The sequence below is a fragment of the Felis catus genome, chromosome D1 (assembly GCF_018350175.1).
Source record: "Felis catus isolate Fca126 chromosome D1, F.catus_Fca126_mat1.0, whole genome shotgun sequence".
Lineage (NCBI taxonomy): Eukaryota > Metazoa > Chordata > Mammalia > Carnivora > Felidae > Felis > Felis catus.
In genome coordinates this window covers 85,883,237-85,908,147 of record NC_058377.1, presented here as the reverse complement: position 1 = coordinate 85,908,147, position 24,911 = coordinate 85,883,237, and the positions used below count along the sequence as shown (strand labels likewise).

At 34.3% G+C, this 24,911-nt stretch overlaps 1 protein-coding gene across 4 annotated transcripts in view; it reads right to left on the bottom strand.

The window, feature by feature from the left end:
- ELP4 (elongator acetyltransferase complex subunit 4) overlaps window positions 1-24,911 on the bottom strand; it is a 246,800-nt gene that overhangs the window by 93,459 nt on the left and 128,430 nt on the right. The window contains exon 10 of one of the 4 annotated variants that reach the window (XM_045039093.1): window positions 7,741-7,935. The exons of the other annotated variants lie outside the window; for them this stretch is intronic. Coding sequence (XP_044895028.1) covers window positions 7,855-7,935 — 81 coding nt within the window. The 3' untranslated portion in view covers window positions 7,741-7,854. Of the gene's footprint in view, window positions 1-7,740; window positions 7,936-24,911 lie in introns of those variants that run through there. 4 annotated transcript variants of the gene reach the window in all.

Genomic DNA, 24,911 nt, shown 5'->3' with positions numbered 1-24,911 from the left:
TTAATGAATTCTGACCTACCTTACAGAATTGTCTTAACAGGATTAATTTATATCTGAGTGTGATCATTATAGTACAATTTAAATATTCATCTATTGTAAACTCCTTTATGAAATACATTTAAAATAATTTTCTTTAGAAAATTAAATTGTGATGATGGGTCAGCACCCATGGCATCATTGCTCTGCTCAGGAACCTTTTTTATTTATTTTTATTTTTATTTTTTTTAATTTGAAAGAGAGATAGAACATGCAAGCACATGCACCTGAGTGGGGGATGGGCAGAGGGAGAGAAGAATCTTAAGCAGGATCCATGCCCAGTCCACAGTCCGGTGCAGGGCTTGATCCCATGACCGGAGCCGAAATCAAGAGTCGGGCGTAAAACTGACAGATCCACCCAGGCATCCCTGCTCAGAAACATTTAATAGTTTCCCACTGCCTATTAGGTTAATTGTAAATGCCTCAGCTTGGCATCAAAGGCTCTGTGGGATATAGCCCAAGCCTACTGTTTTTATCTTGAACTTCTACTATATCGCTTTACCTCCAAGAAACACATGATTTGCTCCTGCTATTCTTTTACCTCAACATTTCCTGATATTGTTTGGAGAGGGGCAGTTTAACTGGCTAAAAACGCTCACCCTTCCTGGCCTCCCTGTAGTTTGGGTGGCAGTTTGCAAAGTTCTGGCCAATGAGTTGTAACAGAATTCTACAGAGGAATATCTGGAAAATTTTCCTTTCCCCCCTCCCTCAATCCATTCTTCCTGCTGGCTTGTAGACTGGTACTTGGAGCTGCAGCCACGATCTTGTGATCATGAGGCAAGTATGAGGGAAAGTCTCAAAATTATGGAAATGTGACCTTGACATTCTAGAACCACTGAATCAATACCAGTAGCTGCTTACCTTCAGATTTCTTGTTCTGTTTCAAATATAAAGCCCTATTTATCAAAGCTACTATCAATGACGTTTACTTTTACATGCACTTGAACCATTTCCTAACTGACATATCTTCATCTTCTCTCCAGGTTCTTCCAGATTGCTCACACATGTTAGCTTCCCTTTCAATTTTCTCATTTGCTTTCAAACAGATGTAGCATCTCTGTCATCTAAGAGCCCCACTGCATTTTATGCTTGTTTTTACACTTATTTTGTCTTGTATTGATTTTTGCATGTTTGGCTAATCTCTTCTACTACTGTGTTCACTTTTCTCGTGCAAGAATAATGTTTTACTTATTTGCTTTATACACAGCAGGGTTCTAAATATTTTTCTGAACTGCTTTAAACTAAGTACAGTACAGTACTCATGTTTACAAACCATTTTATATGATATGAATGATGTAAAGCTTGTGTTGCCCTATAGACACCTCTTCACAGTGTAGAACCAAGCGTAATTATGTGTCGTTGCTGGATGAATAGAAAATACTTCTTTCTGCTGTTTGGATATATGTTCCAGGAGGAGAAAAGTCTGCAATCTTATTCTACCCTGTCCCTAATTGCCCTAGAATACAAAGTCAAATTAAAAACAAAACAAAACACCCCAAAGTAAATATGTGAGTCTGAATTTTTATAAAAATATAAGTCACTGGGGCGCCTGGTTGGCTCAGTCAGTTAAGCGGCCGACTTCGGCTCAGATCATGATCTCGCGGTCCGTGAGTTCGGGCCCTGCGTCGGGCTCTGTGCTGACAGCTCAGAGCCTGGAGCCTGTTTCAGATTCTGTGTCTCCCTCTCTCTGACCCTCCCCCGTTCATGCTTTGTCTCTCTCTGTCTCAAAAATAAATAAACGTTAAAGAAAATACAAGTCACTAAGCTGGTTAATTCCCAGTGTTAGTAATGAGCCAGGATGCACTGCTATCTATAGGTTCCATCAAGAAAATTTAACCACAGGTTAATAAAGGTATGCCCATGCTGTGTATTTTTTGATACATCAGTTAATTAATACCTCACAAATATTCAATTTGTGAAGTTTTGAGCTCCTCAGGATAAACTAATTATATATATATATATATATATTTTTTTTTTTTTTTTTAATTTTTTTTCAACGTTTATTTATTTTGGGGACAGAGAGAGACAGAGCATGAACGGGGGAGGGGCAGAGAGAGAGGGAGACACAGAATCGGAAACAGGCTCCAGGCTCTGAGCCATCAGCCCAGAGCCCGACGCGGGGCTCGAACTCACGGACCGCGAGATCGTGACCTGGCTAAAGTCGGACGCTTAACCGACTGCGCCACCCAGGCGCCCCAAACTAATTATATTTTTAACTGAGTACTTGCAATCCCTAACAAAGAGGGATTCATTCAGTCCAACATTATCACTTAGCATTAAATGAGTCTACCTCAGAGTTTTTCCTTAACAGTTTTGTTACTAAACTCTGTAAAGATGGTTTTATTTTAAGACCCCTTTAAAAAAAAGTTTTATTTATTTTGAGAGAAAGAGAGAGAGAGAGAGCATGGCCGGGGTGGATGGTGGTGATGGGCAGCAGAGAGAGAAGGAATTCCAAGCAGGCTCTGCGTTGCCAGCACAGAGCCTGACATGGGTCTTGAAACAACAAACCGTGAGATCATGCTCTGAGTAGAAATTGATTTGGATGCTTAACTGACTAAGCCACCCAGGCTCCCCTGTAAAGGTTTTTATAAGACAGTTTCATCTATTCTGCAGTGTATGGAAGAATACATTAGGAGAGGAACATTAGGAGAGCATTCATTTAACACTCAAGAGCAGTGGATTTAAATATATTTTAGTTGTTCAACTCTTACTTCAAGTAAAATATATGAGACAGAGATGCTCAAGTTCATGCTGGGATGAGTATACTCAGCTTAGTCTTTCTCTTGCTCTTTGCTTCACTGTCACCCACAACCCAAATCAACAATTCCAGAGGCACCTCTTACTACCACAAGGGCCATACCATTTTGAAAACCAATGCTATAGGATATATACATTTTAAAAATTTAAGATGCAAATATAGAAATATTTTCATAAATATCATTTTGGCAAAATAGGATTCTGGCCAGTTTCAAGACATAATATACCTAACACAGTTACTTCTGAAGAATAGGGAACCAGTAAATGCTTAATTTGGTTAACGATGTTGTTGCAAGAATAAAAAGTACCTTAGAGACTTCTTTTTTCTGTTCTTGAATATAAGGAGCTAGGAAGTCCTTATTCTTACCCCAACGCAAGAAAAAACCTGAACAAGCTGAACACCAACAACTCTTCTTAGACCTATCAGAGTAGTGAGGTCACAGGGCAAGCTGCTGCCCAGAAAATTGTAGAAATGATAGGCAGATACAGAGAATCACAACTTACTAGAGTAGAAGCCTGAGTATAAAAATCTCCACAGGAACCAGGAATAGAGAAACAAACAAACAAGCAAACAAATACACACACAACTAAATTGTAAATGACAAATTGCTAGAAGCTCAGTGTGGACAAGTTTTGAGATTATAAAAATCCAAGGGGTTCCCAGTCCTAGGTACAGAAAGATTCAATATCATCAAGATTTCAGTTCTTTCAACTTGATTTAAAGATTCAATGCAATCCCACTAAAAATCTCAGCAAGTTATTTTGTGGATATCGACCAAATGATAAAAAGTTTACAGGGAAACACAAAAGGCCTAGAATAGCCCTAGAATAGCCAATACAATTGAAGAAGAACAAAGTTGGAAGAATGATACCACCCATTATGGGCTGAACCGTATTCCCTCCAAATTCATATGTTGAAGATCTAACCCCCAGTACCTCAAAATATAACTGTATTTGGAGTTAAGGGCTTTAGAGAAGTAACTAAGTTAAAATGATCCTTCAGGGTGAGCTCTAATCCAATCTGATTGGTACCCTTACAAGAAGAAATTTGGACACAGACAGAGAATGAAGACCATGCAATGACACAGGGAGAAAATAGCAAACTACAAGCTAAGGAGAGAGCCTTAGAAGAAACCATCTCTGCTGATCCCTTGATGTTGGATTTCTCGCCTCCAGAACTGTGAGAAAATAAAATTTCTGTTGTTTAAGCTACCCATTCTGTAGTATGCTAGGTAGCTCTAGCAAACTACCTTACTTCAAGACTTACTATATAGGTATACTATAGAAGATAGTGTGGTATTGGTGAAAGAAAAGACAAGTAGATAAATAGAACAGTATATATGGAGAGCCTAGAAATAGACCCACACAAATGTAGTCAACTGATCTTTGACAGGAGGGCAAAGGCAATTTAATGGAGAAAGGATAGTCTTCCCAAAAAATGGTACTGAAACAAATTGACATCCACATGGGCATTTTACCTTTCACAAAAAGTAATTCAAAATGAATAACAGACCTGAAACACAAAGCGATAAAATCCTGGAAGATAATATAGGAGAAAGTTGAGGTGAACTTGGGTTTGACAATGAGTTATTAAATATAGCATCAAAAGCATGGCCCATGAAAGAAAAAAATGATAAGTTGGATTTCACTGAAATTCAGAACTTCTGTTCTGTGAAAGATACTGTTAAGAGAATAAAGACAAGCCACAGACTGGGAGAAAATCTTTGTAAAACACCTATCTGATAAAGGAGTGGTGTCAAAAATTTAGAAAACACTCTTAAAATTCAACAATAAGAAAGCATACATTCTAATTAAAAAGCAAAAGATCTGAACAGACACCTCACCAGAGAAGACATACAGATGGGTAATAAGTATATAAAAAGATGCTCAACAATATATGTAATCAGAGCACTAGAGATTAAAACAATGAGATACTACTACACACCTATTAGAATGGCTCAAATCCAAAACACTGACAACATGAAATTCTGGCAAGGATGTTGAACTACAGGAACCTCCATTCATTGTTGGTGGAAACGAAAAATGGTATGGCCACTTTGGAAGGCAGTTGGGCAATTTCTTACAACACTGAACTTTTTTTTTTTTTTTTTTTTTTTTTTTTTTTTAACCATACAATCCAGCATTTGTACTCCTTGGTATTCACTCAAATAAGTTGAAAACAGCCACACAAAAACCTGCACACAAATTTTTATAGCATTTTTTTCATAATTGCTAAAACTTGGAAGCAATCAAAATATCTTTCAATAGGTATGAATGGATAAACAATGGTACATCTATACAATGGATATTATTTAGTGATAAATGGAAATGATAGGGGAAACTGTCAGTGGAGTGTGGGGGGGCAGTATGGGTGTCATATGGGAACTCTATACTTTCAAATTTTCTGTAAACCTAAAACTGCTCCAAAAAAAGTCTATCACTTTTTTTTTAAAGTGTCTTGCATCAGTTTTGAGTATTCCATTCCATTCTTGTTTATAATATATAAACCCACAGCAAAAAAAAAAAAAAAAAATATATATATATATAAAGCCACAGCAAAAAAAAAAGAGTATGTTCTAAACTTTAATGTGTTAAGTAATATAATTTTTTTAATGTTTATTTTATTTTTGAGACAGACAGAGCATGAGTGGGGGAGGGGGAGAGAGAGAGAGAGACAGAATCCGAATCAGGCTTCAGGCTCTGAGCTGTCAGCACAGAGCTCGACACAGGGCTCAAACTTGTCAACTGCGAGATCATGACCTGAGCCTAACGCGGATGCTCAACTGACTGAGCCACCAGGCGCCCCTAGTGTATTAAATAATACAAAGCAGAGGTCTTAAAACTGTAAAATGCATGCCCTTCACAAAGACTTTGTAATGGGTATGTGAGTATGGATAGTTTTAAAGGAATTCAATTTTGAGATCTTCAATTTTCACAGTTATTCTCTCCTAAAATTGACCTACTTGAAAATGTGCCTGTAGTCTGCAGCTTCTCCTTTTCCACTTGATTGAATTTGGCAGAGAGAAGGCACAGCTTTCACCCACCCTGAATCTTAGTGTGGTGCATGGCCCCTAAGGAAGAGTCCCATTACTGCAGAACAACAACAGAATAATGGGGGCTTGCACCTTGTTTCATAATTAGCAGGGGACAAACACATGGCAACAAAAGTGAGAAGACTATCCTAGAAACATGTTCATTGGGATTAAAAAATGAAGTCACACTTTCTTCGCACTGATCGGACAATGATTGCCAATTAAGCTATATTATGAATTTTACTATAAATTAAGCTAAATCCTTATTTCATGGTTTTGATAAAACCATATTTAAAGCATATATCTAATACATCAGAAATGATATCCTTTGTCACTATTTACACTTACATGAAAAATATTATATGTCACATTATTATATATGTGATATAATATTATATATCACAATAAAAATGTGATGAGGCACATGATTAAAAAAAAATATTTTAATGGATGAAAGACCTAAATGTGAGACAGGAAACCATCAAAACCTTAGAGGAAAAAACAGGCAACAACCTCTTTGACCTCAGCTGCAGCAACTTCTTACTTGACATGTCTCCGAAGGCAAGGGAAATAAAAGCAAAAATGAACTATTGGGGGGCGCCTGGGTGGCGCAGTCGGTTAAGCGGCCGACTTCAGCCAGGTCACGATCTCGCGGTCCGTGGGTTCGAGCCCCGCGTCAGGCTCTGGGCTGATGGCTCAGAGCCTGGAGCCTGTTTCCGATTCTGTGTCTCCCTCTCTCTCTGCCCCTCCCCCGTTCATGCTCTGTCTCTCTCTGTCCCAAAAATGAATAAACGTTGAAAAAAAAAAATGAACTATTGGTACCTCATAAAGATAAAAAGCTTCTTCACTGCAAAGGAAACAACCAACAAAACTAAAGGGGACCCAACAGAATAGGGAAAGGTATTTGCAAATGACAAATTGTATAAAGGGCTAGTATCCAAAATGTATAAAGAACTCACCAAGCTCCACACCCGAAAAACAAATAATTCAGTAAGAAATGGGCAGTAGACATGAATAGACACTTTTCTAAAGAAGACATCCAGATGGCAAACAGACACATGAAAAGACATATCACTCATCATCGGGGAAATACAAATCAAAACCACATTGAGATACCATCTCAATGATACCAGTCAGAGTAGCTAAAATTAACAACTCAGGAAACAGATGTTGGCGAGGACGTAGAGAAATGGGAACCCTCTTGCACTGTTGGTGGGAATGCAAACTTATGAAGCCACTCTTATGAAGCCACTCTTATGGAGATTCCTCGAAAAATTAAAAATAGAACTACCCTATGACCCAGCAATAGCACTTCTAGGAATTTATCCTAAGGATACAGGAGTGCTGGTTCATAGGGGCACATGTGCCCCAATGCTTATATAGCAGCATTTTCAACAGTAGCCAAATTATGGAAGGAGCCTAAATGTCCAACTGACGAATGGATAAAGAAGATGTAGTTTCTACATACAATGGAATACTACTTGGCAATGAGAAAGAATAAAATCCTGTCATTTGCAACAACGTGGATGGAACTGGAGGGTATTACGGCAAGTGAAATAAGTCAGTCAGAGAGAGACAGAGATCATATGTTTTCACTCATACGTGGAACTTGAGAAACTTAACAGAAGACCATGGGGGAAGGGAAGGGGAAAAAATAGTTTCAAACAGAGAGGGAGGCAAACCCATAAGAGATCCTTAAATACAAACTGAGGGTGGATGGGAGGGAGGTGGGAGGGGGAGAGGGGAAAATGGGTGATGGGCACTGAGGAGGGCACTTCTTGGGAGGAGCACTGGGTGTTGTTTATAAGTGATGAATCATGGGAATCTAACCCCGAAACCAAAGCACACTGTATACACTATATGTTAGCTAACTTGACATTAAATTATATTTAAAAAAATATTTTAGAGAATACTTAAACAAAAAACATGAATATGATCCCTACCGTGCTACTTAATATTACCTCACTTTTTATATCTCTTCTTCTGTTTCCTCTGTTTTTGGGCAAATTCATGTTACTCAATGCCTCACTTATATGATAATTTCAGTCCCCTGCATTCTCTCCAAGTTTTCTTCAAGAATATAGCAGATATCATGAATACCCTCTTCAATCTAAAAGCAATATAGTATTTTTATCACTTGAAATTACAAAGTTCAAATGCCAGTATTTATCTTCAAATACAGTTACTTAAAAAGAAGGGATAAACAACCCCCAGAATGGTATTAAGCAAATCAGTAGCCAGTTAATTTCACAGTTGGTACTGTATAGTTCTTTTAGTCACTGTTGTTTAATAAACATAAAAAAGAAAATTAATATTGCATAAAAGAAAGGTGGCTATAACTCAAAGCTACAAAGAGAGTTGGCCTTTGGAGTCTGTTACGGGTTGAACTGGAGCTTAGCCATTCACCTGAAATGTGACAGTGGGCCGGCCAGTGACTTAACCTATGCCTCCTGACTTTGAGGACTAGTTGTGGGGATTAAATGGCACAATATAGGTAATGTGCTTGGTATAGCAACAATGGCACAATATAGGTAATGTGTTGCCACAGCAACAAGTGATTTCATTATTATTATTACTACTAATATTAGTTCCCAAATACATTCCTGCTTGTACCCAATTTAAATAGGGAACGGGAGGAAAATGAGATAGTCTGCGGTAAAGTGAGACAAATTTATCACCTTAAAAGTGGTTTTTGAACACTTTATCGTGTGTCAGACTGTTCTAAACAAAACAGAGAAAAATCCTTGTTTTTGTGAAGCTCACCTCCTAGTACAAGAAGATGGAAAATCAACAAACATAATAAATGGGAAAATGATATTCTTGTTAAAAGGTAGTAAGCACTATGGAAAATATAGGGCAGATCACTAGGAATGGCAGTAACTAGGAATGGCAGAATGGGGGTATGTAAACTGCTACTTTGAAATGGATGGTCAGAACAGCTTCATTAGGAAGGTGATATTTCAACAAATATTTGAAGGTGAGGAAGTTAGTTATGAAAAGATCTGAGAGAGGAACATTTCAAGCAAAGGGAACAGGCAGCAAAGGCCCTAACGCTTGGCGTGATCAAGGAATAGCAAGGAGGAATGGCAAGGAACACCAAGTGTGGCTGAATCAGAGCAACTGTGGGGAGAGGAATCAAACATCAAAACAGAGAAGTAAGGCAGCCAGGTGGTGTGGGGTCTTGGTAGCCACCAAAGGACTTCTGAGTGAGATGGAGATTTGACGGAAGGTTTTGACAGAGAAATGATATGATGTATCTTATGTTTTTTTTTTTTTAATTTTTAACATTTATTTATTTTTGAGAGACAGAGAGAGACACAGCATGAGTAGGGGAGGCGCAGAGAGACAGGGAGACACAGAATCTGAAGCAGGCTCCAGGCTCTGAGCTGTTAGCACAGAGTCTGACGTGGGGCTCAAACTCAGGAACCATGAGATCATGACTTGAGCCGAAGTCGTACTCTTAACTGACCGAGTCACCCAGGTGCCCCTGATGTATCTTGTGTTTTAAAAGAATCGTCCTTCTGGCTGCTGTGTGAGAACAACTGAAGGAGATCAGGATTAAAAGCAGGTATCTACTTAGCAGGCCATTTCAATGATCCAGGCAAAACATGATGATGGCTTGGACTGAATGGTAGCACTGGTGGTGGTGAAAATTGGTGTCATTATGAATATATTTTAAAGGCAGAGTCAGCAGGATTTTCTTTCAGATCGGATGTTGGGTAACTAGTGATTAAGGAGGAGAAAAAAAATCTTACTCTAAACACCTGAAAAAGATTATGTGAATATAGTGTTTTCAGAGAGGTGGTTCTTGTATTACTTCTATAGTATAAGTACCTAAGAGATCTCAAACTAATATGATATTGTATTTCAATATTTGAATTTTTAAAAAAGTACCTAAGAGGTGAAGTGAGAACACAAACCATGTGGAATGTCTGCATTTCCCTCACTGCCTACGTCGTAACTTTAACATTGCATGTGCTTAATATATACATTTTTAAAAAAAGTTTAAGTGTATTAACTGCTATGTCATGTTCCTTTTCATGACTCCCAGGGGCAAGAACTCCATCCATTCAATCTGTCACAATCTCTTCCTTCTCCTGCCCTCCCTTTTCATTTCTATTTGACAGTGATGATTTCTCTTGCTTGCAAAGAATTTATTTGCTAAGGAAATCAGATGGATAAGTAACTGCCTTTTCTGCGGGATAAGCAATAACAAAGGGAAAAAGAGGGTTGCAGCAATTACCAAGTGTTTAGCCTCAGTAATTTCCAAAACTTCATTACTGTTACATCATGTACAAATACGCCTAGCACACTTTACAATCCCAGGTCCTTTTTTTTAATTATTCTTTTAAATTGGGTATCAGAACCCTGAATTAATGAAGATATTGTTACTGATATATAAAGAGGTGATATTCAGCTTTGTTTTAGTAATATGGACAGAATATAAACTCAGTTCATAAATGTAAAATTAAACTGTTTCAGAATTCCTGTTCCTGAATAAATCATGTGTAATTTTGTGAGTGTCTTCGGGTTTGAGAGAAAAACCATGCCCTGGCATTTTTCAAACAGGCCTTATGTAAAAACCCCAATGCTGTAGGGAAGAATGTTTTAGCTTCATTTACTTCCAATCCTAAGATGCATAAATGGCAAAATGAAGAAAAATGTTTGGTAGGTCACGCTAAAAAGGTAACTCATATTAACAGCCTTATAAATGAGACTTTCCATATCAAGTGTTTTGGCATAGCTTTCCAAATATACTCATAATACAGACTTTATTCAAATTAGACAGAAATACATGTTTTCTCATATTCTATATTTTATTAAAGAAAATGTGTCAACCGAAGACATGGTGATGAATGGTAGCATCACACTTAGTCTTCCTATTAAAATGCCAAGAGCATACAAGCAATTTAACACACCAACTCAGAGGCAATTTTTTCCCTTTATTTAGTAAGTGAAGAATGTATCTTCAATGCTCTGGTGTGAATCCTTTATTAAATAAAATGTTCTACAATCTTTAAAATGTTCTAAAAGGTTTACTAAATGGTATTCTATTAAATACTCTATTAAATAAATGTTTCAAGAAGTTCTACACAGATCTTGTACTGTTTACTTACATAGAAAAAAAAAGCCACAGTAACAGTGACTTTACCTTTTTCAATGCAGTAGAGAGAGGGAAGAATTGTTAATAGTATTACCATGCTGGATACCTCCAAATGTCACACTTTGGTTTGTTTTTATGGTCATTTACTACATCCCTTAGGTCAAAGGAGTTCTTAAATAATAAGTTGTAGCCTAATAGCATCTCTAAGAAATCCTCCAGTTCCATGAAATAATGATGCGCTACTGAATACATAATCAAAAGAATCGAGAAGTAAATATTAGCACATTATATTATGTACTAGAAATTCCAAACATATTTGGCATGTTTAAAGAAATATTTTCAGGTGTTTTCTTTTAAATAATTCATATCTATACCTATAAAGGTTTGATAATTAAAGCAGCATAGTTTGTTATGATAACTGATAATGGGATGAGAGTTTATACATCAAAAACATGGCAACTGAGATCTTATCAAAAACTACTGTGATATCATGATAGTTTTATTAATTTCTGGGTTTTAGTCTTCCATACTTAACAAAATATTATCAGTTCATATGGAAGCCATTTGAGAACATGTTATTAGAGTTGTGTAGTAAACAGACTGTGCATGTAATGGCTGTTTGAGTTATCACTTCTAATTCACATATGCTCAGTAAAAATCATTTTTGAGAAATTACATGTAGATTTTCGCAGTAAGAATAAACACCATTTATAACAAAATCCCTTTACAACAAGACTTCAAAGTCCCAAATGATGGCTTATATATTTTTAAAAGTTATAACTGATACAACTTTAGTGTAACAAAACAACTTGTGTAGTCTTACAAATTTCTGCAACAGAGAAGCCCTTTATTGACTCATGTAACAACAATGAGATGATTGTAGGGTACACTTACGCCAGCTCCGTCACCATTACTTACTTAAAACTGGGTCTAGTTGAGTAGGCAGGTGAAGGCTATGGAGTGAGCTACAGAGGTATCTAGAGGTCTTACTATTCGTATCAGAAATTAGGGTTGAAGAGTGACAGTCATCAGCCTCATCCCTACCACCCCACACCCCTCACCCTCCACCTATGCCCCTACCAGAGAAACAAAAATGAATACTAAGCAGCTAAAAGACAAAGTTAAAACTTTGCTTAAAACAAAGTTCTTGGTAGGAGCGAGAGAATGGTAATATTGTAGCAGACCTAGAATTTGACCTGTCTTAGCAGTCTGAAGCTAAACCTTAAGTTGCATGACCACTTCAGAGGTACACAGAATTCTGTATGCAGCAGAGTCAGGGGAAGAGGAGCGCTTTTCACAGTCACTTTGCAAGTAGGTCTTGTGGTTGCTTTCTATCCTTAGATGCTGCAGCTATTATTCACTGGAAACCTCAACGTGCCATTGGAAAGGTTGTTGTGAGGATGTGTTTTTTGGGCATCTATGTTGAGTTATCTGCATCTGAATGTGCATATATCAGTGATGGTTATTAGACGCTAGGCTAGGTGTTTGTTATGTGCCTTTTAGTCTAACTGGAAAAAAGGGGAAATATCCTGTTTATAAGGACAGAAAATCTGGTATCTCAATTTAGTGAGCCATTATCTATAATGTATTAAATCTATGAAATCATGTACAATGCATGATGTTTACTTTTAATGACTGATAATGCGTGATATTTTCTTGCAGTGGTTTAAGTAATATGAAATAAATAATTGCATACTTCCCATTGCAAATCTTAGATATTTTCCAATGGCACACGCCAGTTAAATTATTTCTGCTCTCAGTCTTGCATGTTAGATGAGCTACAAAATTCACCTTTTAAGCTCTGTTCTCTAGTGTAAAGACATTAACAATTTATTTTATTATCATTATTATTACAAAAAGCTTCTAAGTGGACAGTTGTGATTCCATGTGGAAGTGTGTGAGCAAAGAAACCATTTAACTAACTTTTATGGTTTTATTTTGAAAATTAGGCTAATGTGTAAGGAAACTAAGGCCCCTTACTTTCTATTTGAAATCTTTAATTATAAGCATTATACGTTTGAAAGGCATCCTAAATTAGGTATTATCTTAGCCCTACCTTTATTTACTTTTACATAATTATCCTGATGAAAGATATAATTATGGCATTATACAAAATTACTAACCCATATTTTTAATGTTTCCTAAGTGATAAACACATTACATATGGATTAAGGCAATACATCTCCAACTAAAATAGCTAGGATTTAATTAAAAAGTGGAAACTATAATTCCCATTTCTTGGTTGAAAAAAATGACCTTATGAAAAAGAGTGTTTGGGGGGAAAGATTTTATGAATAAAATTTCAAGATATAATTACAACTTCCTAAATAATATAAAAATGTTTATTTTAATGCCCAATTTAGAGAAGAAAAACTGAGAAACATGACTTTTGACACCATGGAAAAAGCAAAAGGCTCTCTTTGTTTGAATTTTTCACTTTGTATTATTGTGGAGTGTCATGCAGACAGAATCACAATGTGACATTTTTATCCTCATCTTTGATGTCTGCAGCATAAAATTATTACTCTTAGAGCAGTGAAAAGGAGTCTCCTATTTAGAAAACAATGAGGCTTATTATGTAATAATTGGAAGGAGAAATCATCTTCCCTAAATAGCAGGGTGGCTCCCAATCCTCTAAAGGAATGGTAAAAGAAGACGGCCAGGACGTAACACTTCCAAACTTAATTTTAAACAATGATCCAAATTATCATAAAATAATTAATCATGTTTCACTCAAGTGATAATAGATATAAATGTCAATTGACTAGGAACAATGAATATGTAGGCCCATGGGATCTTACTATCCAGTGTTATCAAGATGTTATCAGCTTGGCACCTCCCCTCTATTTCAAGCGTATATTTTAAATGCTCAGTTGGTTTGGCTTTAATTAGTCATCCTGATGGGTATTCATACTGAATCTTTACCACATGTCTATAGAGGCAAGAGAAAGACATAATATAGGCAAGCTAAAAATGCATTTAAATTTGAATTAAAATTATATGATAGTGTTTTAATATACCAAGTAATAGTTTCTCATTAAACCAAAGATTTAAAAAGAAGTCAATATATTGGAAGGGAAGGATCAGTGGCATAGAGGAGGTAGCAAAATCATCACCAAAAACAAAGATCCAGTTAGGTATCAAAGTGCGTGTGTGTGTGTGTGTGTGTGTGTGTGTGTGTGTGTGTGTGTTTAAAGTTATAGGTTGATATGGGGAAGCATACCAACCTTAAAGACAAGAAACTGTTTGGTAATTAGGGAAAATTAAAACAGGTTGGTATGGTCACTACGTCAGGGAAAGGGTTGTCCTGCATTTGGGCTTTGAGAATTGATTACTGAGTGCTCTTCCTCAAAGAGCAGACAACTCAGACTCATAGGGAGAGTTATTTAAAGATGTAGTCAGGGTACAATATTGTACCTACAGCCAACAATAATGTATGGTACACTTAAAAACTGAATAAGAGGGTAGATCTCATGTTAAGTGTTTTTATGACAATTAAAAGAAAGAGAGATGTAGTTAGATATTTAGCAGATATATGTAGCAGACATATTATATTTACAGATGTAATATTTTTCACATATTATTAGTTTTTCGTTCAACAAATATTTACTAAACACCTATTGTGTGCTAGATCCTGTGTTAGGTGCTGTGGATGCATTGGTAAACAAGAACATAACACAATCTCTGCTACCAGCTTACAGTAGAGTAGATAGAAACATCAAGGAAATAAAAAGTTAAAATAATGTTCGTAAGTGCTAAAATAGAGATCATTTACAAGGTACTCTGGGACTACAGGGGTAGGCTACCTAACCTGGTCTTGGAGAATCAGGATAGACATTTTAGAGGAAGTGACATCTAACTAAAGGAAGAATGAGATTGATCTGGCAAGAATACTTGGAAGAAAAGGGAGAATACTTTTGGCATTTACAAAAGACCTGGAAGTGATAAAATGGCCCACCATGGGGACTGCAGGTCCATGAGTCAGGCTGCAACTTGGAGTTCAGCTAAGAGATAGGCTAAAGAGGTTGCCAAAGGCCAGATCTAAGGATATGTATTTTGATAAAGGGCACTGAACTAGATTAAAGATTCACCTAAAAGTACCTCCGTAAATGTTTACTGAATGAACAAAAATCTATGGTTAATCTGGCTCTTATATAATTAGTCCTTGAAACTTCAGTTGACTCAGCATTTACATTATAGTGAAATAACAAACATTTCATTGTAGGTCAAGATGTTAAAAAATCTGACAGAATTTATACTTCTCTCTATGGGACTCTTACACACACACACACACACACACACACACACACACACACACACACGGTACCAAAGTAAATTTCATCCCAACTTTTAAAGCAAAGATGAGGAATGAATTATTTTAGTGGGAAAGAATTATTCCTTCTTGATACAAAAAAGTGACTTGAATGTTGCCAATCATTTTATTAAAAACAGTCTGAAGGCACAATAATTTTGTCTTATTTGATGGTGTTAAGACTTTTCTCATGATAATTTTATGTAACATTTACCCAAAGGAATGACCATTTTACTTTCTTTTGTCATATGTTTCATAAAATTCATGGTGTACTATGCTTAGGCATATAAGTATATTTTTTAAAATATTAAAGAAAGGTTATATTAAAACTCAAAACAAAAAGCATAATTATTTAAATATTACACAAAACATCATTTTAATCCACTTATTTTCTAAATTTAAAATAACCATTCTGCTTTCCAAATGAAGCAATTACATTTTCAGATCATAACTATTCAATAATTACCATTTTTACATTTTTGAATATTTACTGCAAAGCAATGTAGTATCAACTCTTCTGATTAGAAAATAGATGCTTGTGGGAAAAATGGAAGTAATTTTATTTAAAAAAATATGCAGATGCATCCTATAATAAAAAAGTACATTTAATGATCATATAATTAGATGGGAGGAGTAACTGAGTATGATAAGATGAATGGATCACAGCTTTTACTGCCTAAGTTAAAATTTAGCATAAAATTAAAGCTGCCTACCATTAGAATTAGTGTATAAGTTAGACTTTTTTCATTTTACTGCTTTGAAATAAAAAATATATAGTTTACTAATTTACTTTGATAGTGCTTCCTTTTCTTCAGAAATACATCATTAAAGCATATTATGCAGCTCACTAGTAAAAATTATATAGTTGAAATTAAAAATGTGGAAATATATAGTTTATTTTGATACTTTTTTCAGGATACTTATTCTGGGTGTTACCAAAATCTTACGTGGCTCACTGGTAACCATTATATTAGTTGAAATAAAAATAGTGTAGAAAATAATAAAAATTAAAGAAGATTAAATTTGTTAAAATTTATTTATATTGCATTAAAGATATGATTGTTTCACTTACTATATTGACTAAATAATTATCTGTGATACTAGGAAATTAATTGGCATAAATTTCCAAATAGGGGCGCCTGGGTGGCTCAAAGGGTTAAGCTTCTGACTTTGGCTCAGGTCGTGATCTCATGGTTTGTGAGTTCGATCCCTGAGTCAGGCTCTGTGCTGACAGCTCAGAGCCTGGAGCCTGCTTCAGATTCTTTGTATCCCTCTCTCTCTGCCCCTCACCTGCTCACGCTCTCTCTCTCTCAAAAATAAGTACACATTAAAAAAAACTAAAAAAAATTTCCGAATAAAGTTGATGGTTGACATTAGTTACTTTAGAAAGGCTCTGTGTAGACTGTATTAGATAAATTATTGAAATGAGAAGAAATTAGAGAAAATATTGCCCTTATTAAAAGGAATCCTTCCAAGGTTATAATAAACTTTAATTAAAACTAAAGGACAGTTAGTAATACACTTGTTAAGTAATTGCTCTGATGAGCTAACATGAACCAAACTTTTCATGCCATTTGAATATCTTTAAATAGAATCACATTTCAAGAATCAAGGACAGGTTAAAAAAGATACCATTTTATAACAAGCTCCTAAATGTGGTCTTTGAAAAACCACTTTAATATCCAAGTGCCTTTGTTTAAATAACCTCAATCTTTTCTTTTACAAGTTAAATCTCACATTCACTTGGTTCTCCATGTTGGTTGTTAAAATTACCCTTATGATTAAACCCTCTATATATACATTCTTGAAAATTACTTCAGATTTCTCATTTCTCCAAGATGTTAATAGTAAGTGCTTTAACATCTCCTTGTCCATTATCTCAAAATATTTGATAATTTCTGATTCCAAAGGAAGAAGTTTCACAGAAAGAATATAAAGCAGTAGGTTTATTTTAAAGTCTACATAAGGAATCTTTATAAAAAAAATTAAAGTATTTCCTGTTACAGTGTTCAATTTATTGTTCCAAATAAATCTTCAAAATAAATTTTAACCTTTAAAATAAACTTGAAATTTATTTTGAAAAATATTCTTATGTTAAAATGAGATAATTAAACCCTTCTTAAAAAACACTTTTTTGTAATATAAAAATTTACTGAGATGGTTCAAGAACTGGTAAATTCTGGTAAGAGTCAAAACACTAATAGAAAATATTTGATTTTCGACAATTGTGGTATATAGATAAGAGAACATTCTAGAAAGCACAAATATTTTTTAAAAGGACTATGATTTCCTAACAACAATGAAGCTAACCTCTAGGTAGTACTTATAACAGCAGAAAATGTCTCCCAAACATTTTTGGGTAAAAACATTTTTGTAGTATAAAAGCTCTCCTAATGAAAACTGGAAAAATTAGAGAGAGAAAATGAAATATCACCCTTCTGTTACAGGCATAGTTTAAGTCTTGTTTCACAAATAAAAGGACCTTTTCTAGCATATGGACTAGCTGCCATGTCCTCCCAGGGATGGTCCGTAGCTATGTTCACCTCAGGCTCATCAAGAAGAGGTGAACTGTCAAATATAATTTCAGTCATAGGGTGGTTTGGTTGAGACAGATTAGTGGTATGCAATCATGATAGATAGTTTATCCTAGTCCCAAACTGCCGCTTGGGAAATCTTGAACTCAAATGAACAGAGACTCAGTCATTATTAGTGTCAAAAAGGTATACAGAGACAAAATTTGGTTGGCAGCACGAAAGATGAATCAAGGCGAAAAAGTGACCAATTGCATGTTCAAAATCGAAATCGAGAGGCATATTATAGTTTGGAAACACTTTAAAAACCAGGAAGCTCATACATTATTAATTGCTCATTAATATTTAAAACATGTTCCTCTAAAGTAATATATTTTTAGAAAGACAATATAAATTACATGTATTATCTTATTTCAAAATCTTTATTCTCATCGTGATGCAGAATAAAGAGTCCTCTCTTATACACAGGATTAAGATACTTCTTACAAATTTATGTAATTTTTACTCTCTTCCCTTCAGTTGAATATTCCAAGAAGACTTTTTAAAAGAAAAATCACTTTTGTGGAAATATATTAACATTTAAATGTTACATAATTTGATGACTTTTTAAGAAAGAAATCAGGATATAGTAAGGGTATAAACTTAGTATGTGGAGGAACTTAATCTAAAGAACCTTCCAAATATTTTCTAAACACTGGAAAATATATATTTATAAATTGTAAAATACATCATTCTATTAGCAAACACAAACTTTGGTATCTTTAAATCAACCCCCCCACCCAACTGAATATCCACAAAAAGAATGTCCTCAAGTGTCACTGCCTGAAGTGATATGCTCTGACAAATCTAACAGCTCTTTCTGTGTCATTCCTAATGCACTTGTCACTCAGTATTATCCATCCTCATTAATGACAATGGGAAAGTTTATCTTGGGAACACGTTTTAAATCATCTACTCTTTACAATGGGACCATGAAATCTCTTACAAAACATGAGGCGGGAACTACTCTGACAACAAAACCCCTTCCTGGCAGCTTTATTCTTAATTCCTGTTCAAGGAGTAATCTGTTTATTATAAAATCATACAGAACAATATATTAAACAGAATTTGAAACAAGAATAGCTAGTGTGATTTTCAAGCTTACAAGTATTTTTACAACATTTTTATTAGGCTGAAAACACTAAGTTGAGTCCTTTTTGTGTGGTTTCATGCCATCTTCTTTTCTATTCTACATTATAAACACCTTTGAAAAGAATTGGTTTTATCTAATTTTAAAACAACTTGCAAATGCCAAAGGCTTAATCTTCATATAACTATTTAAAAAATAATAATATGCATTACGTAAAAGTAATTTTGATTAACGCTGTCCTCACATGTTTAAATTTTCTAACTAAAATGGCAACTCAAGTCTCCTATAGCTTAAAAGTAATCTGACCAGCCCCCAAATTACTTGTAATAATATATTTATATTTGAAACTTTAATATGGTCTTATTTCCTTACCTAAGAAATTCCTGCAGTAAAAAAAAAAAAAAAAAAAAAAAAGTAAAAAATAAGCAAGACTTCTTGATCCAGAGTGGCCGCTTAAACATTCTGTTTTAATTTGGCTATCAATTACACATGCTAGATAGTGTGGATAATTAGCAGCTAATCTTTCTTTGGTATACTTCTGCTGATAAAATCAAAACCTGTTAGAAATATATCCTTATGCTTCTTACTCAGTCATCAAAAGTTTAATATTACATTCTGATTAACTTATCTCTGGTAAAATATCTTAAATAGGTTGCAATAAACGTGAAAAATCATATTCAGTGAAAAATCATATTCATTTCTCACTTTTAATCATCTGAAGCTCATTTGTGAGTTCAAACATGCTAAAAACAAAAATACCGACTTCTAATATTTAAAAGTATTACAGGTATGGACCTGTACTTCATGAAGCCTTTTTTACTTGAGAATTCAAGACATACTTTCATATTTCTAATTAATGCTTTATTTTAAAGAAAAAGAGAAGAGGTTCCTTTTTAGGATATTCTAAAAATTATATGGGCTTCATGATTAAGATTCTAAATTAAGTGTATAATAAATAGCATAAAATGGTTAATTTTGTGTTTTATAAAAGAAATAAAAAATCTAGGGAAAAATAAGATATACACATACACTATAATTGTTCCTCATATATTAGGTGTTTATTAGGAATCCAGTTATATTATCTACAAAATAGCAATTAATGTATGGCTTCAGAAGGCTGAATTAGTACTAATGGGTGGGAAGTTGCTTTAGCATCTGAAAGAATTTTCTAACAACTGTAGTTGGTAGAGAGTAAAATGGGGTGAGTCTAAGAAAGTGGGTTCCCCATGAAGAGAGGCTGGGTGAGAAAATATGTGCATACAATAAGAAGCTGGCTTTGAAGTACTTTAAGCTCCGTTCTGATTTTAGCATTTTAAGAAATCTAGGTATTTTCTTAAAGAGACATACCTGCATTATTAATTCAAGATGTGCAAACTAAACATCAGGTGATTATATGAACTTATTATTACTCAGATAAAGCTTAATTTTAACATTATTAATCATGTCCTCTAACTGACAATTCCTTCAGTAAATTTTCTTTAACGTATGTAGTCTTCTAAAATAGTGGCTCCTATTTATAGCCAACTTTCTGTGTAAATGACCAGACAGTAAATATTTTTGGCCTTGCATGCCATAAGATGTCGGCTTAGTGATGTAGCATGAAAGCAGCCATAGACGATTCATAAACAACTAGGCCTGGCGGCTGTGTTCCAATAAAATTTTATTTTTAAAAATGGTGAGGGTGATTTTGGCCCACAGGTCATAGTTTATGAACCTCATGCTTTAAAGCATCAAGGGCAAAGTTGGTTTACTATTGTCTTTTACTTGTCTAATTTTACATGAACCAAACTGTAAGAATCCTTCCAATAAAATGATGCCAATGTTATAATATTTGAGTGCTAAAGCAAATGGCTCATATTTATGGCACTATGAAGAGCAGATCACATTTCCAAAATATCTTTCTATTTCTTGACTAAATAACACATTAAGTCAATGGGACCCATGAAGGAAATGCATTCATTTATAAATTATGCACTATAAAGCTTTTCTTCTGAATATAATTGTCCTTAAATTTCTATCTGGGCCAGAATGTTTCCCAGGAGGAAATTCTTAAGAAGCCAAACTAAAGAATTAGATTGGGACTTGTCAGCTCCATGTGCACAAAGAGGTCAGCGGGATGATTTTTCAATAATGATAGTTCTGATGATTTCTGTTATTATGGAAGTGATATTAGTTGCTTCATTACTAATATGTATTTAAATCTGAATTTAACCAAAATCTTGTATTGAAATTCCATTGCACATAATTATTTCATGCCTAATTCCTAAGTCTCACAAATCTTTTGTAATATCTTTCTGCTAAAAGCCAGAAAAACATATAGGCAACAAAATCCACTTTACTGGCCTGAGAATATCAGGCATGTTAACAGGCAATTAATAGGTCAAAGGGGGTTAGAAGGTATAGGTATTTTAAACCCAACAATCAGAACTGACTTCTGTCAGCTCTGGAAGGCTTTTACAAACTTAGACAATTTATTATAAAATCTTTTAAGATGAAGCATTCAAAACAATTTTCAAATGGCAATAAAATGAAAATAAGGAAATAATGAATCATATGGAACACCAATCACTTTTTGGTAACTAAACATTATAGATTTCCTAATTTCCTATCTGATATTTTTGAAGAGTACCACTCAACTTTATTTCAGCAATAATGGTTCATTATACTATTAGCTGATTTTGAAATAAGTTTTTATTGAAGTATGATTGACATACAATATTTTATTAGTTTCAGGTGTACATCATAGTGATTCAATATTTTTATACATTATGAAATAAGCCCTATAAGTCTAGTTACCATCTGTCATCATACAAAGTTGATATATTAGTGACTATGTTTCTATGCGGTACACTACATCTGCATGACTTATTTAGTTTATAACTGGAAGTCTGTACTTCTTAATCCCCTTCACCTATTTCTCCTGCCTCCCCCAATCCTCCCTTTTCTGATAACCCAAAGTTTATTTCTTGTTTCTATGAGTCTGTTTATATTTTGTTTTGTTTATTCACTTGTTGTTTTTTAGATTCCACATATAAGTGAAATCATACAGTATTTGACTTTCTCTGACTTACTTCACCTAACATAATCTCTTATCCGTCCATTCATGTTGTTGCCAATGGATCAGCTGATATTTTTTGAAGGTTATTTTACTTATGCAAAACCTTAGAAGTATATTAACTATTAATGAAAACTGTATTAGCATTATCAGACTACTCCATATAGTCTGAAATGGTGAGATTTCATAGTCACACTCTCTAATATGTTTTGGGCACTATCAAGAGGACATTCATTTGTTCATTCATTCATTCACTATTTTTGAGTATCCACGTGATCAGGCACTGAACTAGTAAGAGGGGATATGATGATAAGTAAAACAGAGGTAAGTTTAAAGCATTTATACCTCTAAGTGAACCACATTTTCCCAAAGCTTCAATATTTTACAACAGATGCTTAAGTATGATCATGATGTTTCACTGTGCTTAGGGGTGTAGAGCCATGTATTAGGGGTGTAGAGCCATGTATCTAAATAATTAGTGGTGTAGAGCCATGTATCTAAAAGGTCAATTTCACATGGAAGGATCCTAGAAAGTGCGGTATAAATTTATTTCATTAGTATACTTTTAACAATTTGATTTTGACAACAAAAAATGACTTATACCTCATGTATATGTATATGTATGTGTGTTTACATATAACATAGAATCTAAATGTGTAAAAACTACTAGAAGGTACAAAATATTTTCTTTTCATCATTAGTTTTATTTTCATCCTAAAGTTTTAATTTATTGAAAAATCAAGTGAGTGAATTCATTCAGTACAGATCATTACTAATACTTTATCTGCACCACCATTTGTTTCTCTCAAAGCATTGGAAAGGCTATGAAAAATAATGAAAATAAATCACTGTCCAGTTTGATTACTTTTCATACTTATCCCTTACAAATTCTGAACTTCAATACAGAAAAAATGGAGTATATACATCTTAGCTATGTTGAAACATGCTAGTTTTATGGTAAAGAACATTTAAAGGCTACCATTGTGCTATTTTTCTATATCTGGACGTGATCCATATATTTAAGTGGGGTGTGTATGTGTGTGTGTGTGTGTGTGTGTGTGTGTGTGTGTGTGTATGAGCGGTTTTCCTTAAAAACTGTAGCTATATATTCTAATAATTTTCTATAATTATGTCAAGAATATAGTACTAGTGCATTTGGTTTTGCCCAACATTTTAGCAATTTGTTTGTAAAAATATTAATAAACTAGTATTGTGCTAGCTTTTCTCTTTGTCCACTGAATACAAGATAAGTTGACCCATTTATTTACAGGCTCAACAAGGGCAATCCATTTCATGCTATAGCACTGACCCTTAACAAAGATCTTGTAAATGAGTAGCCTGTTACAATATGTACAAGTGACCTTTAATTGCACCAAGAGGCTTTTTGTTACAAGGGTTTTCAATGCCACACCATAGCTACAGTATAAGTTGGTAAAACACTTCTTAGGTTGTTGAGCAGAAATATCACAACCCCTCTTCCCGTCAAAATATATACATAAAAAAAGCTTGAGGCATTTATCTAAGTCTACACCATAATAATGCCTTTTAGATGACTATTGATGAGAAAGATAAGCTGCTTTTCCAATCATGTAAGAATTAAATATTTAGAACTTCCATAAACAATTCATTAAGTTATTACAAATGTAGTCAAATACAACCTTGTTTTTAATAAATAGCCTTTGGAAACAAAAACAGTTATTTCAAACTTGTTACTAGTTTCATTTTATAACAGGAAATTTTAATTTTAGTACAAGACACCTCTTCCCTCTTTCTACTAAATAATTATATACCTGGATATTTTACAACTTTGAAATGTTTAGGGAAGAATCATATATCCAAGAAAGCAGAGCCAAATACTCAAATACCTTCCAGAAGTTATGTATGTTGAGTAATGATACTTAAAACAAAATTGCAATAACGTATAGGGTTAGATATTTCAACTGATTTACTCAGAAATTTCTGAAGGAGTGCAATATATTTTTGACAGTCTTACAAAATATTGAAACCAAATACTCCATTTCATTGAGCCATTCATATTAAGTTTCTTATTTCTGGAAGGCTCATGATAAAATGATTTAGTCTGATTCTCTACAACAATGGCGGGTTGACTTGACGGCACCTGACACAACAGTTCAGGGAACTTTACGAGAACTGTACCGGATACAAAGAACCTGAACTGGCTGCTCTATGAAATGTCCACTGTGGCATGGAGTTGTGACAGTAATAACTCTGATGAAACTTTAATTTCCACTTAAATAAGAGGACTGCTTTACTAGATTTTTGGGGAAAGGCATTTCCATTCCACCCTAGTTTCTCTTAATTATTTATTATGGTCCCCCATGTTCTACCTTTTAAAAACTAATCACTTATATGTAATCTCATCTTTCCTTAATGAGGAACACAATTTCTTCTATTAAACTGTAGGAAACCTTGTCAGTAATATTGATAAATAAAAAAATTCACAATCATAAGATTTACTGCTAATTTTGCTTAAAGGTGGTATTCAAAGGACTTCCAATAAATAAAACATATGCAACAGAAAAAGAAGTAGGTATCAATAAGAATGTATCAAACCTTTATTAGAATCAGCTATGATAAATCAAAAGGAGGCAAAAACTAGAAATTTGAAAAACTGAATTTGGTACCTTACTACCTTGTAAGTTGTATGTAATTTAATTGTCTCACAAATAATTTTTGAGGCTTCAAAGATAACATACGTAAAATAATTAAAAGATATAAGCTATAACAACATGGCAACTATGAGCAAGTTAATATTTGCAAAAATATCTAACTGTAGAACTTAAGTGAACTTAATTATACTATATTATTATAATTAAATTTGGGATACTTTTGAACCATATCAAAATAGTGGACTGAAACAAGGGAGCCACGTTTCTTTGTATGGAATACTTTCCTCACCTAAAATCTAGAAATCCTACAGAAGTGGTTAGCATT